The following is a 14,056-nucleotide window of genomic DNA, read 5'->3' on the forward strand; positions in this document are numbered from 1 at the left end:
AGCTAGCCAGGGAAACCAGTGACTTGGCAGAATTTAGGTCATTGGTTGACATGTATGACTAAATGAATGACGCGTAGGACGTAATCATCTTCTTTTTTGAAGTAACGTCTGTATTATATAAGAAGAAGAAGACAGTAGTTCATAGAATAAACGTTCATCCCGCATTGATGAGTAGAAATATGAGACTAGCTGGTCAAAGCCGTCCATGGCCGAGATGAATAACCAATCAACTCAAACAACTCAAGTAAACATTGTCAATATTTTTCCGAACCAAGGTAAAAAAAAAAAAAAAAACTGTAGAGAGTTGTTACACTAAAGCGGGTCTTAGTCATTCCAATGAAAGTAGTGTGGTCACCATTTTGAATTCTAACTTGGCTAAATACATTTCTTTGTTTCTTTTTTTAAATCAGTGTTTCCCAAACTGTGTTCCGCGGAACCCTAAGGAATAATGAACTAGTAGGCCTACACGTAACTTAATTTCTAAGTAAAAGCAGAAAAAATTATTAGTTCTTGGTAACAATATAAGATCATAATGAACTTTGAACTGATATTGATTCTTAATCTATTTTGAAACAATACTACAATAATAAACGATCAACAATTAAACGATTTCTGGTCGAGTTTTCCTGCAGAGTACCACAATATTTTCGTCAGTTACATACAACCTATTTGTGCGAAGCAGGATCTTCTTAGGATGTTACAACAAAGTCTAAATCTAGAAACAGGCTCTCCAGATATTAGAATTCATATATATATATATTAAAAGTTGTAATGCTTAATTTATAATATGGCTTAATTTGAATAGAAAAAAATCCAACGTAAATAAACAACAAAAGGGTTCCACTAAAAGTTGTGTGTGTGCAAAGTTTGGGAAACAGTGTTCGAGATCAATCTTTGTGTTCCTTGTAAAGCTGACGACTAATTTGTGTTGCACTAATGCTTTGTGTTTTTACTTCCTATCCCCATACGAAAACATGGTACTGGGAAAAGTGGGGTACACAAAATGGCAAACAAGATTGATCTCAACGATGTATCAAAAGTTGTATTTACCTTGAATTATTTGAAAACTTTTTTTCTAAAATACATCGTTTAAGTACCGGTATACATTTTTTTTTAATAATATATATCAATATGAAGTGCTTGTGGAATGTTTTTTCCCCAGGCGTTCAATTGTTTTATACACAAAGTATTGGATGGCTAGTCAAGGCTAATATGACTGGCCCCAAACACATAATACAGTAGCATACACATTAATCATGCAATGTCTTGTTTCATTTCTTGTACCATAATGTTTGATATTGAGTCAAAAAAAAAAGATTCTGCTTATTAAGTACACTAAGACTAATGAGAACACCTGAGACTATATTGTAACCTTTGTTTTTTTTATGCACTACGAAAATAAGTTCAAATAAATAATGGTTAATGACATGTAGTTAGCTACAGGGATGAAATTGACATTGTTATTCAACAAAAGATTTGCTATTCGGAAAACCTGAAATTCACTCAAAATAAATTCAAGTTGTTCATGCGGATGAATATGTGTTATAAAGACATAAAAACTTTTTAACTTTTTTTTGTTTTGTTTTTTTTCCCTCCCAGGATCTGAGTGTTGTTGAATATCGACAACTGCCCGCTTACGGACTGGCCGACCTGTTCGCAGACATAGGCGGCACCCTAGGCCTGTGGATGGGTATCTCCGTGCTGACCATCATGGAGCTGGTGGAGCTGATCATACGTCTGATCGGACTCATGTTCAACGTGGAGAGAAAGGAGCCGCGCGCTGCGCCGGTGCCTCAGAGGGAGAGGTTCGTACCTCGCAGAAAGAGCGTAAGCCATCAACCGACCTCCAACGGGGACGCCAAAGACGTGACCTACTACCCGGACACTTACGGGCCGTCCGAGTTCGACTTCAGACGAACGGCCGAGGCTCCCGTATGATCGTTAGACCCTCTTCTTTCACTAGGTGGCCAACGAAGACAAAATGACAACAGCAAAGAGTGTCATTCACAGGCTGCTATGTTTGTCAACACTTGGGGAGAGATGGTTTCTTTCCCTATAGGTTCAACAAGATGTCAGTAATTCAAAACTAGAAAAGCATGCACTAATGATTGGCGCTGAAGACACAATGGCGTAATGGCTATGTTTCAAACAACCTTGCAAGATTTCCTAACAATACCAGTCAGGGGAGATCAGTTCACAGCAAAGGCAAATCTTGCTCTGGGCAATACTCTTCGTCTGATAAATGTACGATGATGAAGTAGGCCAGCAGGTCAGGGGGAGACAAGGCTAAAATTGTTGAATGGAGAACGAGCTGCGTGTTTGAAGGAGAAAAAAAAAGAGGCAGTATAAACTAGTCTCACTGCACTATTGACTTCCATTCGACAGGTGCACGTTGTCATTTCATTTTGACGTTCATCCCATAATTCACACTGGAGGATATATTTTATGTTCGATACACTTCAATTCTCTTTTTATGTTCCTGGATAACAAACTATAAACAAGAAAGCGCAGGTTGATTTGATTTGAGCAACTGGGCTAAGAAATCAACATAACTCTGTATATACACTAAGCCTATTAGGACGGAGTCCACCTTACGAGGGGCAACCGTGGAAATGGATGTTTCCTATTTATTTCATTCCGTGAACTGAGAATATAGAATGTGTTTTAGATATAAGTGTAGGTAATGTTTCAATCTGTCTGTGTAAATATTTTTTTATTATACAAGCTTCCATGCCTCATATTTATATTTCTAATCACGTTGTTGACAAATATATAAAATACAAACACATACTTCAATTATTTACTTTCTCGTCTCGTATGTTTTGGTGTTGGGTTTTTGTGTAAAATTTAAAATTTGTACAAAACTTTCCATGGTATATAATGAGCAGAGAAACTGTCAGCATTTCATGTCTGTGTTCGCTATTTCACTTTTCATGTACATAGTGTTGGACAAGCCTTTTAACTTGTGTCTCTGGGTGATATCACTTGATAAAGCTTGCATGCTTTAATGTTCCTTTATGGGGTTACAACATTCACTTTTAAACAATGCAATCCAAAGCCTGTTTAATGTATTCTATTGACTGCAAAGTCCTTATTTTATGACTTCCAACTAGGTTTTTTTTTTTTTTTTTGTTGTTTTTTTTTTTTTGGAACTGGAGACATGTTCATTAGTTAAAGATTTCTTCTTTTTTTTTTTTGTAACTATTTACTGAGACTTCTCAAAGTGTCTATAAAGTATGAAGTAGATCGAATTCTTTGTTTCAACGAGCTTAATGTGGAATTCAAGCCCAGGGGATTTGGTGGAGATTGAAACAAAATTAAATCTGTTCTAGATTTTCTGAACAGCTAAGTGGCGAAGACCTGGTGGTCGACACTTTTGATTCTGTTCAGTTGAATGTTGATGTACATAGTTTAGTGTTTACAGTTCTAGTCACGTATTCAACAAAACTATAATGAAATAATGAAGGTACGGATAAACAGTGCAAAGAAAGAAAGTGTTTTCGCTATAACGAAATTAAGCTATTATATTCTTTATTTTGCCATGGACCAGTCCCTTTTTTTCCTAACTTAAAATAGTAATAGAAAGGCCCACAAGTAAACGCTCCCCCATATATTTCTTTCGCCCGCAAAGTCTAGTTTATAATTTATATACATTGAATTGGACCGGCCTGTGAAGTATCACTACCCCCCACCCGGCAAGTCTCCCATTAATAAATAGCCTTTGTGTAATTTATTAAATTATTGAAAAGACTCTATGTCAGTCTGTGATATTTATTAACCGGGACTCTTTTTTTTTAAATCTTATTACACCCTGCAAAGCGTAACATAATATTTTGTCAGGAACCCCCAAACCCCCTTTTTTTTTGGGGGGAACGGCCCGCTTTAAAGCTTTCCCACAAACATACTAACTTCAGGCCTCTAAATTCTAATATCCCTTTTACTCCCCCCCCCCCAAAAAAAAAATTTGTTTTTTTTCTATCTGTAGATAATAGTGGTGAACTTAGGATAAGTAAAGTAGCTCTAGCACAAAAGTAAAAAACAAGAAAAACATTTCTAAAAAAATACTTTAAAAAGAAAAGAAAAGCATAGTTGTATCAATTTGGATCAGTCATAAAAATAAATTTGTAACAGATCTAGTCTAACAATAATAAATCTGTGCGATAACAAACATTTCTTTACCAATTTTTAAATTTTTTTTTAGCACAATTGCATGCTTTTAGCTTTCTCAATACACTATGAATCAATCACTTGTCTGGGCCAGTTCGAAAGAGGCGGGGGAAAGGGGTGTCTGGGTGGTCGCTTTTTAAACGCATTTATAAATAAAAAGGTGAACGACCTGAATTTGAACTCGAGTTGAAGCCTCCTCAAGCCAATGCACTAATCAATGTTTCAGGTAAATGCTTTTGAAAATAGGTTTTAGAGTTTTATAGTTATCTATTGTTAGTTTTAAACTTTTCTCTCTACAAAGCATAACTTATACCGCCTTATCAATCAATTACTATTTCTTTCCCTTGTTCAAGATACTTACTAAAATAATTAATTACCAATAGTTAATTGACTGATTGGCAAATTTTTGTTTATTGATTCTTTTGCTGTCAGGTAAAAGGAATAATTGTGCAAAAATTTCAGCTTCATCCGACATTGGGAGTGGGAGAAATACCGTGTACTAATTTTTTTAACAGACAGAGAGAGTTGAAATAAGTTTTGTAAAAAATGCCTATCTCTATACAATATGATAGCTCTATTTATAATACTTTGGTCGGACACCCTCCCTCCTTTTTTTGTGTGTGTGGGTGGAAAGCCCGCTTTAAGACGCCCTCACAGACACTCACTTCTGGCCTGAGAGTTATGGTACCTTTTTTCTTCCCCCTCCTCCCACCCGCTCAGCACCCATACTTACAATCGCTGACTTTACTTCTGCTTCTTAGTTCAATATTATAAGATAAATCTCTCTCACTCAAAAGATTTTATATCTGGAATAGGGAACTTCAGCGCACAAAACAATATAGTTATATCTACATTTCATTTTGATTTTTAAAAACTTTCTAAACACAAAATGACGTATTAATTTTATGTTGGCTTTATAACATAGAAGCTGTCCCAGTTTTGACTGAATAAAAAAATAAGCAAGTGGGTGATGAGACAGACAGTCAGTCAGTGTGTGTGTCATATTGCGTTTGAAGTATGTACCCCCCTTGCAACTTCTCATGTGACTAAACAGGTCAATCCTTAATGCATAACTGCGGTCACAGGTTGGGCATCTGTAATCACCAGATATAGATGTATATAGTTAAACTTGGGCTAGATATATTTGTATCGAACTTTCATGGCAGTGACCGATAAAAGTAAAAAAAACAACAGGGAAATAAAACTAAAACCCATCAAGTTAATAGTTTTGAATTTTCTCGGTTAATTGAAAAGCAGAACTATATAGAAGTTGATTTTTTTATATCATTCCAATACTATACTTTCATGTTTATTTATTTCTAGATTTTTAAATGCTGTTCAAAATGATGGATCATTTTTTACCTAGTATCTTTGATTATTTTTTTTTTATTTTAGAAAAAAAAAAAAGAAAAAAAAAAGCGAAATCAAAATATAATTTTAATTGTGTAATTAATATTACAGAAGATGTACTAAATATAGTCGGTGTTTGTATTCTTGCAGTCTTCGTTGATTGTTTCTACGTGTGTTTGTGTTTGTTTCATTTTCCTTCTTTTGTTTGCTGCTAAACTAAAATTGTGTTCCACTTGTTGCTAGAGACATTTCTTGTTACAGAAAAGAACGAAATAAAACTGCAAAAAGAAAAACATTTTGTCGTTGACCATTTTTATAACATAGTATCATAGATCGAGAGAGAGAGAGAGTGGATGACATATATGCTAGTCAAGAGGGGTAGAAAGGAGTAAAAATACAAAGAAAATAAAAATAAGAAAAAATGTATTGGTAAGGTATTGTGTGTGTACAGTACACTACATGTATTTTTATTGTACACTTCCAGGTATTATTACTATTATTAACACAATTTGTATTGTTATTATTATTGTAATATAAAATAGAGTATGGCCATTCTCTACGAATGCCAGTTTTGTTAGAGGGAAACAGAATTCATTGGCGTTCTATTGTTTATCATTTGTGAAATGAATGGCTCGTCTTTCTATTCTTCTTTATACATAAACTTTTTCTTTTGATTTTTGTTAACTTAAAAACCTCAGTGAAGTTCAACTCTACTTGCAGCTTTTGTCAACAACACTATTAAAGATATAAAATGACTACTTTTAATAATAAGTAAAGAACCGTTAGGGTTCAGCATATTGACAACCTGAGAGAATTATGCCTGAGTAAACAATGAAGCCAGCATTATGTTTTTAATGGGATGTATCTATAAGATAAGCTAAGATAATTTGTATTGATCCAATCAAATGGAAATTCAGTTTGACTGCAATTGACAACCTCAGCGTAACTTCTGTACAATAACAATATAGATGAAAAATTCGTACAACATGAAACACATACACACTCACAACCAGCCCTTAATAAATTAGACTTCTATGTACTTCTCGATGAAGACAGGTGTATTATGTATATATATATAATGTAAAATCTCTCATCCTCTTTGCTCTTTTTTTCCTCATTCTCCCACTAAGCATTACGTTCGTGTTTTGTAAGCATGTCAAGTATGAGCAAAATGACGACTTTGCGTTTATAAGAATGCATGGGCGGTAAAGGGAAGTAACTGTGCCATACCTAAACAAATACAATCTGTCCTTTATCTAAAGAGTTAAACACATGTTATTGTCTATGCTTGTAATTAAACCAGCAATGTACTCTAGGAAGTAGCATGCGCTCACGCTACATGCCGGAAAATTATCATTCCCTAACAAACAGCGCCCCCATCTGACGCTCTCCCAAAATGTCCCGGGTAACCCGTACTTTTTTTTTTGTCTGGATGTATGAGGCCTGGTTCGCCCAAGTAATTGGGCGTCAATGAAATGTAGTACCTGGATGTATGAGGCCTGGTTCGCCCAAGTAATGGGGCGTCAATGAAATGTAGTACCTGGATGTATACACCTGGATAACGTTTCTCTTTCTGGTTCAATCTCTTATACCATCCTTGTCACGCTCTCTCTTTGCCTCGAGCTGTCTTTAGATTTACAGGAAGAGAATTTCATGGTGTTCCGCGAGGACATCTTTGCAGTCATCGAAGCAATAAAAAATAATGCGTAGATAGATTAGATAGACAGATAGATTGATAGATAGATTAGATAGACAGATAGATAGATAGATAGATAGATAGATAGATAGATAGATAGATAGATAGATAGATAGATAGATAGATAGATAGATAGATAGATAGATAGATAGATAGATAGATAGATAGATAGATAGATAGATAGATAGATAGATAGATAGATAGATAGATAGATAGATAGATAGATAGATATTGATAGATATAGATTACGCGAATTAAAGTCCCTCTGTGTCGCCGTGACCTCCGTGTCGCGCCCTAGCAGAGGATTATGTTCTTAGTAATTGTGTGGTTTTTCTTTGTACATCAGCATCTTTGCAACAGTTGTCCATACCAACACACTGGCGGATCCAGGAGGGGGGGGGCGGTAGGGGCGATCGCCCCCCCCACTCGGCCGACCCCCCCCCCGAAGGGGGGGCGGACGAATTTTAGTATAGAATTCACACAATTTGTATACGAATTCATTACTTATGTTAATAATATATACTAATTATTTATATTTCAACCTATTTTTAGATTATTTCGCCCCCCCCCCTCCAGTATGTTGGCCGATTTGGTGGGGTCGGGAGGGGGCGATGGTATCAATACCGCCCCCCCCCCATAAACTTTCGAGTGGGGGGGGCGGTCCAATTTCTTTGTAGAAATCACAGCTTGCTAACAGAATCAATTAAATATCTATGTGATTAAAACTTGTTATTGATATTTTAACCGATCTTTGTATTATGTCGTTCCCTGTTTGCCAATTTATCTCTACTGCCCTTCCCACCTAAACCTTTTGAGGGGGGGGGGCGGTCCTACTTTAATGGAGAAATCATAGTTTGTGAACACAATGAGTTGAATTAATATATAGATTTATATTATGTCGCTCGCCTTCTTGTATCTTGGCCGTTTCGGTGAGGTTGGGGGAGTGGAAAATTGCATGTACTGCCCTTCCCACTCTAGCCCTCTGAGTGGGGGGGGCGGTCCTATTTTTATGGAGAATCATAGTTTGTGAACAAAATTAGTTGAATATCTATATAATATAAACTATATATTGATATGTGAACTCATTGTATAATATGTCGTACCACACTCTAATCTCAAATTTTATCATTAGTAAAATTTAAATGAAAAAGGGTTGTACCAGGTGGGAGGGGCGATTCATGCAGTCGCCTTTCCCCCATCGGACAAACCAATACTTTTTCTTTTTGTATTACAGTTAGGAAATTACAAAACAAAAACATCTGTCACTAATATAATTTATATATACTATAAATTAAATTCTTATATCGAGTCGCCCCACCCCTATTCTTAATGCCAAATGCAATCTTTAGCAGAAACTATTAAAGGAGCGAGGATTAATCATTTTCACTCTACCGCTCCTCCCATTTCCAGACAGAGTTTGTGTAATTTCACAAGAATTTATCATAAATATTTTAAGAAAGACTTTGCATTCAAAAAATTAGAATTCAAACGAAATTTTTCAGTATAAGAGTCACGATTGAGATGAGTTCTAAACCCAAATCATTTTTTCATAGTCGCCTTTTTCTAACCTTTACTCAATCTGATATTTTTCTAGTTAAATAAATTTGGGACTATAACTCACAATTTATACTTTAATTTTATTGAATATGATTTATCGAATAATTTTTTTTTCGGCGGAGATCCTCAAAGCCAAAATCTAAATATGTGGGGTATCTTATCTTTTCAAGGAACAAATCGGATTTTTTTGCAATGTATTAAGGGCCTATAAATTCATATTAGAATATTTTTCAAGTACAACATTATTCAAAAGGTCCTTTTTTAATAGTATGAATAATGAGTTTTAGGTCAGGAGAGTACGTTTCTTCTGTGAAGTATGCAAAAAAACGCTTTTGGCGGCGGGGCTTCGCCCCGAACTCCATTGATGAATAATGAGTTGTAGATGTCAGGAGAATGCGTTACTGCAATGAATAATGCAAGAAAACACTTTTGGCGTCGGGGCTTCGCCCCGAACTCCATTGATAAATAATGAGTTGTAGATATCAAGAGAATGCGTTTCTACAGTGAAGAATGCAAGAAAACGCTTTTGGCGGCGGGGCTTCACCCCGAACTCCATTGATGAATAATGAGCTGTAAATGTCAGTAGAATACTTTTCTGCAGTGAAAAAAGCAAGAAAACGCTTTTGGCGTCGGGGCTTCGCCCTGAACTCCATTGATAAATAATGAGTTCTAGATATCAGGAGAATGCGTTTCTACAGTGAAGAATGCAAGAAAACGCTTTTGGCGGCGGGGCTTCGCCCAGACCTCCATTGATGAATAATGAGCTGTAAATGTCAGGAGAATACTTTTCTGCAGTGAAAAAAGCAAGAAAACGTTTTTGTCGTCGGGGCTTCGCCCCGAACCCCACTTGAAAACCTTATAGCGATGCCCCAGTTGTTTTGTTTTTCACCAAAGGTTGAGAAATGCTGCTTTTTAAAAATTCTCATATATATATATATATATATATATATATATATATATATATATATATATATATATATATATATATATATATATATATATACGAACGTTTATGCATAGGGTTAGGGTTTACTGGGCATTAGGGTTAGGGTTTGGAAAAAAATCGCCCCCCCTCACTCAAAAGTTCTGGATCCGCCAGTGTACCAACACCCAGCAGGCCCGTAGCAAACACAGACTGAAACACTTTTTCTATCTAAGGAAAAGGCTGTGTAGGTATCGTGGCTAAGGGATCAGTAAGAACGTTTTAGATAAGACAACATTTACCAGAGATATTTTACACTCTACTCCTAACTCAGAAACGGAAAAAAAAAAAGAGTTGTCATATTTTTGGGTTGAAGTTGACAATACAAACTAATTGTTCTGAAGTTCCTCTGGCTATCTGATCAATGCTAACCGCAATAGCAAAGGTTCCGTGGTTTTGAAACTTTTTTGGGCCTAAACATTTATTGGAATGGAGGTGGGGGTAGAAAAAGGAGATAGACAAAAAAATATTTTCAAAACCCTATCTAAAACGTTTCTGTGAGCTCGTCTGTTTTGATTTCATTTCAATATGTTGTGATCACTTGATGAGAGGAGTTCTGGAAGTACACAAATACGAGCATTATAATCTACTACTCCGCATTATTCACATCGCATTATGATTTACCAATCACATTTTGCAAGACAACTCATAATTTAAGACTTGAGCATCTGTTTTCTGTGATATCTAAGAGTCACTTACGTCACCACCAACCAATGAGAATGCGCTAAAAGAAAAGATGGGAGTCGACCTTCACACACTCGTAGTGATCAGTCCGTACTCACTACGTCACAAATTTGAACTTTTAACGCAATCGCAACAGTGATAACAAATTAACCAAACGAAGCAGTTGTATCTATTCCTAACTTTTTTATGTAACAGAATTTCAATAGCACTTTTTGTTTCTGGTATCAAAACGTGACAGATAAACGGACACACAGCACACATACAGCAGGGACTTCTTTTCCCAAAATGTAAAGCCTTATTATGTTCATAGTGTTATCAAAATAATTGATATTGTATTTCAACGTGTCCCACAAAACTTCAGACTAGTTTAGCTTGCAATAGCGTAAGTAAACTTCAAGAGCTCAACTCTTCCATTCAACAGTCTTCATTCCAATAGTTTTTTATAGTTGTTGTATTTCTTCAAGAACTTCTCTAATCTAACAATTAGTTCAGAAATGTTGGCGCCCCCTCCCACCACAAGCGTTCTACGTGTATTGCCTGTTTTAAATGTCTACCAAAGTTACAGGCATGCTTACTGAAGTGAGCTGGACTTGGGCGCGTGGCACATTCCTTTCACTAAGTTCCAACTCGGGCAAGACACGTGTCTTAAGGTAGTCACCCCACCTTTTTTTTTCCGCTTTTCTTACGTACCTGGAATTGTTTATACTCTTGCGGATGACGCTACAGTGGGATGTTTGCCATTTTGGATAATTTATCACGAGGAATATTTACAGATCACACCCGACGCACGTTAATTTCACCCTACCATTAACACCCACTAGTTGATCTATATGCTAGCAGTAGCAAACCTGCAATCAAGATTATATGAAGTATTTTTAAACCTGCGTTGTTCACAATCATGAGCTTTAGTCATTTGAGAATTTTCACAAGCAATTTAAAACCCAGTCATCTCCTCTTTGTTTGGCTTACTTTTATGTTTAAATCCGGTTTACATTGTCTTCTTCTAGCAATAAAACACAATAAAGTAGATAAGAAACAGAAAGCGATCTGCAGAAATGTGGCAGTGTGGGAAACATTCCCTAGAAAAAAGTGAAGCTCTCCTAAAATATGTACAAGGAACTTGAGGATGGTGAATTGTGGTTGATATGAGTTCATGTTGTATACTCTTCGAAGAGCATGTGACGAGTGCACACACTTTTGACACATTTGAAATTAGCGGCTCAATTTAACGAGGCCGTTGTCATTCTTGTATCGCTATCTTTCGCTAAAAACTGATATTCTGCCAAATCTGTTTAGACCCAAAAAACAAATCTTTGCGAAATGCTTTTTAAAAAAGAAAGGGTTTCTAATCCAGCGCTGCGAATAGGAGTTTTGAATCTCTGGCCTCAATGAATGTGATTTGAACTCTGAATAATCGAGAGTTCATGTAATTTATGTAGAATTTGTTTTGATTTTCAGTTCTTAATGTGGTATATCAAAACTACAAAGAAATTTAAATGGCAGAACAATAGTCCCAGTAATACAAACCCATAGAATTGTTGAGTTGATTACAATTAACTAGCATCTAAAATAGAGCGATCCGACTGAATAGTAAAACGTAATATTGCACTGATAAAACATCTCATTGGCTTGACATCAGCGAATAACCCTAACAACAGACTCGTCAATATTTATCATCATATTGTTTAAAAAAAAAAAAAACAACAGTCGCACAGATCAAGTGAATTGTGTGTCTTTGGATCTTTCAATTTCATTGGATGGGTCCCCAAGCAAACTAAATACGTTTCGACTCGCCGCCGACGTAGACACAAACCACGGCTCTGTTTTACACAACGCAGCATTCATTTACCTGTGTGAGGAGGAAGAATTTCTGATTTTATCTTTTTATTCAAAACAAACTTTATCAAAATGCATTTCTCTTTCTCTCTTTCTTTCTCTCTCTCTCTCATTTTTCACCGTGTCCCGATATTCATTCCTCACTAAACTTTTGCGTGTTAACCGAGAACTATAATAAACCACCATCAAATTTGTCTCTCATTCTCTCTTTCCTTTACCATCTTTCTTCCTTTCTCTTACTCTCTCTCTCGCTCTCGCTCTTTCTTTCTCTCTCCTCTCCCCTATTCACACTCGACTGTTGCTATTAGTGCTATTTCTCACTGCTCATATAGGCGCGTGTGAGTTTCGTTCGTTTTGTGACCACACTTCAATGGTCAAAGCAAAGATTCCAAGTTTCCTTTCCTTTAAGCGATGAGCCGTCCTCCTGCAGGGGATCTCTAGTAAACTGTGGATCAGGACGACTAGTGTTGATTACATCGACATAGTGTACTTGATGATTGGTTAGGATGTCTTCAGATGTTGCTGATCGAATTGAATACCAACCGTGGGGAAACGTTCGTATTGAAATGGATAACGCCGTAACGTTCGATTGCGGATATTTCTGACCTGTGATACACAATGAATCGACCTAGGTAAATATCTTTCAAATAACACGCGATGAATTCTGGGCAAGTTTTCACTGACTCAAATCTATTGCCCAAGTGGTGTGGAGTGAATGTAACACTTTGTATGACTACTATACAAGAACTGCATACATTTTGTTTCTGTGTAATAGTGTTGAGAAAGGTGTTTAGTTCTTGTTTCTTTCTTGTACGCTAAAAGCAAGAAAGTGAATGACCAGTACGTTGATTTCTTTCAGGACTTTCATTTCTATCATGGTTGTGTTAGAGTCGGTTCCGGCAATTTAATGAAATAAAAAGTACCGGTATAAAGGGAAAAAATAGGCTTCCAACCACTGAAGTATTGTTCTGAATGACCCAAAGGAGTAACTTTTCATCACTCAATTTACCTAGCTCAAAGTCACTATGCACCTTTACTGAGTCTACTTAGTAAGTTATTAGACACTATTTGCATCAGGATGCCAAGTGCTTTACCACTCAGCCACCGCGCCTCCAGACACTAGCAAATGAGGAGATAAAAGATTGATAGTAATACACTATGTTATATTTCACCAGTTACATAAAACCATTTTTTTTTTACAATAGACTTAATCATTTACAGGCTCTCTAAAGCTGACTTCATAAATACATCGAAACTTAATTATAGGGGTAACTTCATCAACTTGATGATATTTACAGTAGGCGAAGTGTGGACCACGTGACCACTGCATTTGCCTTTCAAATCAAGTTGAAGAAGTACGTAGTGCACCAACAACAGTCATGCTGCGGGACGTCAATGATTAGCAAACTTCTAAATAGCAGAATGAAAATAATTATGCAGCAAAAAAAAAAAGGACGTAGTAGAAAGTCGATTCTGAAACTTAGTTACGTTCTTTAGTTACGTTATTTTAAACTTTCATTCAAATAAAAAAAACCTAACCGATCTTGGTCACTGTATACATTAGTCATTTTAAAGCGTCAAAGGAGTTGTCTGATCTCTCCTACGTTTTCTTCTATTTCGAATGTAGAATGTAGTTTGTTGAAATTTGTATAATTGTGACCAAAAAAAAATCACGGTTAACTAGAAGATAAAGAAGAAAAATAAAATCGCAATAACTTACAATGTAGCGTGCGAAAGTCAACTCAACAACTTTAACAATCAACAGACGCTCTTCGAAGTAGCTT

At 36.1% G+C, this 14,056-nt stretch overlaps 2 protein-coding genes across 9 annotated transcripts in view; one reads left to right on the forward strand and one right to left on the reverse strand.

Annotated features, from left to right (window-relative positions):
• The window catches only part of LOC106052640 (integrator complex subunit 13-like), a 190,973-nt gene that overhangs the window by 149,710 nt on the left and 27,207 nt on the right, over positions 1-14,056 (reverse strand). The window lies entirely within an intron of this gene.
• The window catches only part of LOC106052614 (FMRFamide-activated amiloride-sensitive sodium channel-like), a 94,902-nt gene that overhangs the window by 64,903 nt on the left and 15,943 nt on the right, over positions 1-14,056 (forward strand). For 4 of the 6 annotated variants that reach the window (XM_056025587.1, XM_056025588.1, XM_056025589.1 and 1 more), the window contains exon 1: positions 12,204-12,904. The exons of 1 other annotated variant lie outside the window; for it this stretch is intronic. Coding sequence is in view for 2 of the 5 variants with exons in the window: in XM_013208041.2 (XP_013063495.2) it covers positions 12,891-12,904 (14 nt within the window). In the remaining 3 variants the exon portion in view is untranslated. Of the gene's footprint in view, positions 1-1,599; positions 5,805-12,203; positions 12,905-14,056 lie in introns of those variants that run through there. One more of the 6 variants, XM_056025591.1, reaches the window with a different exon arrangement.

This window comes from Biomphalaria glabrata, chromosome 4, assembly GCF_947242115.1.
Source record: "Biomphalaria glabrata chromosome 4, xgBioGlab47.1, whole genome shotgun sequence".
Taxonomy (NCBI): Eukaryota; Metazoa; Mollusca; class Gastropoda; family Planorbidae; genus Biomphalaria; species Biomphalaria glabrata.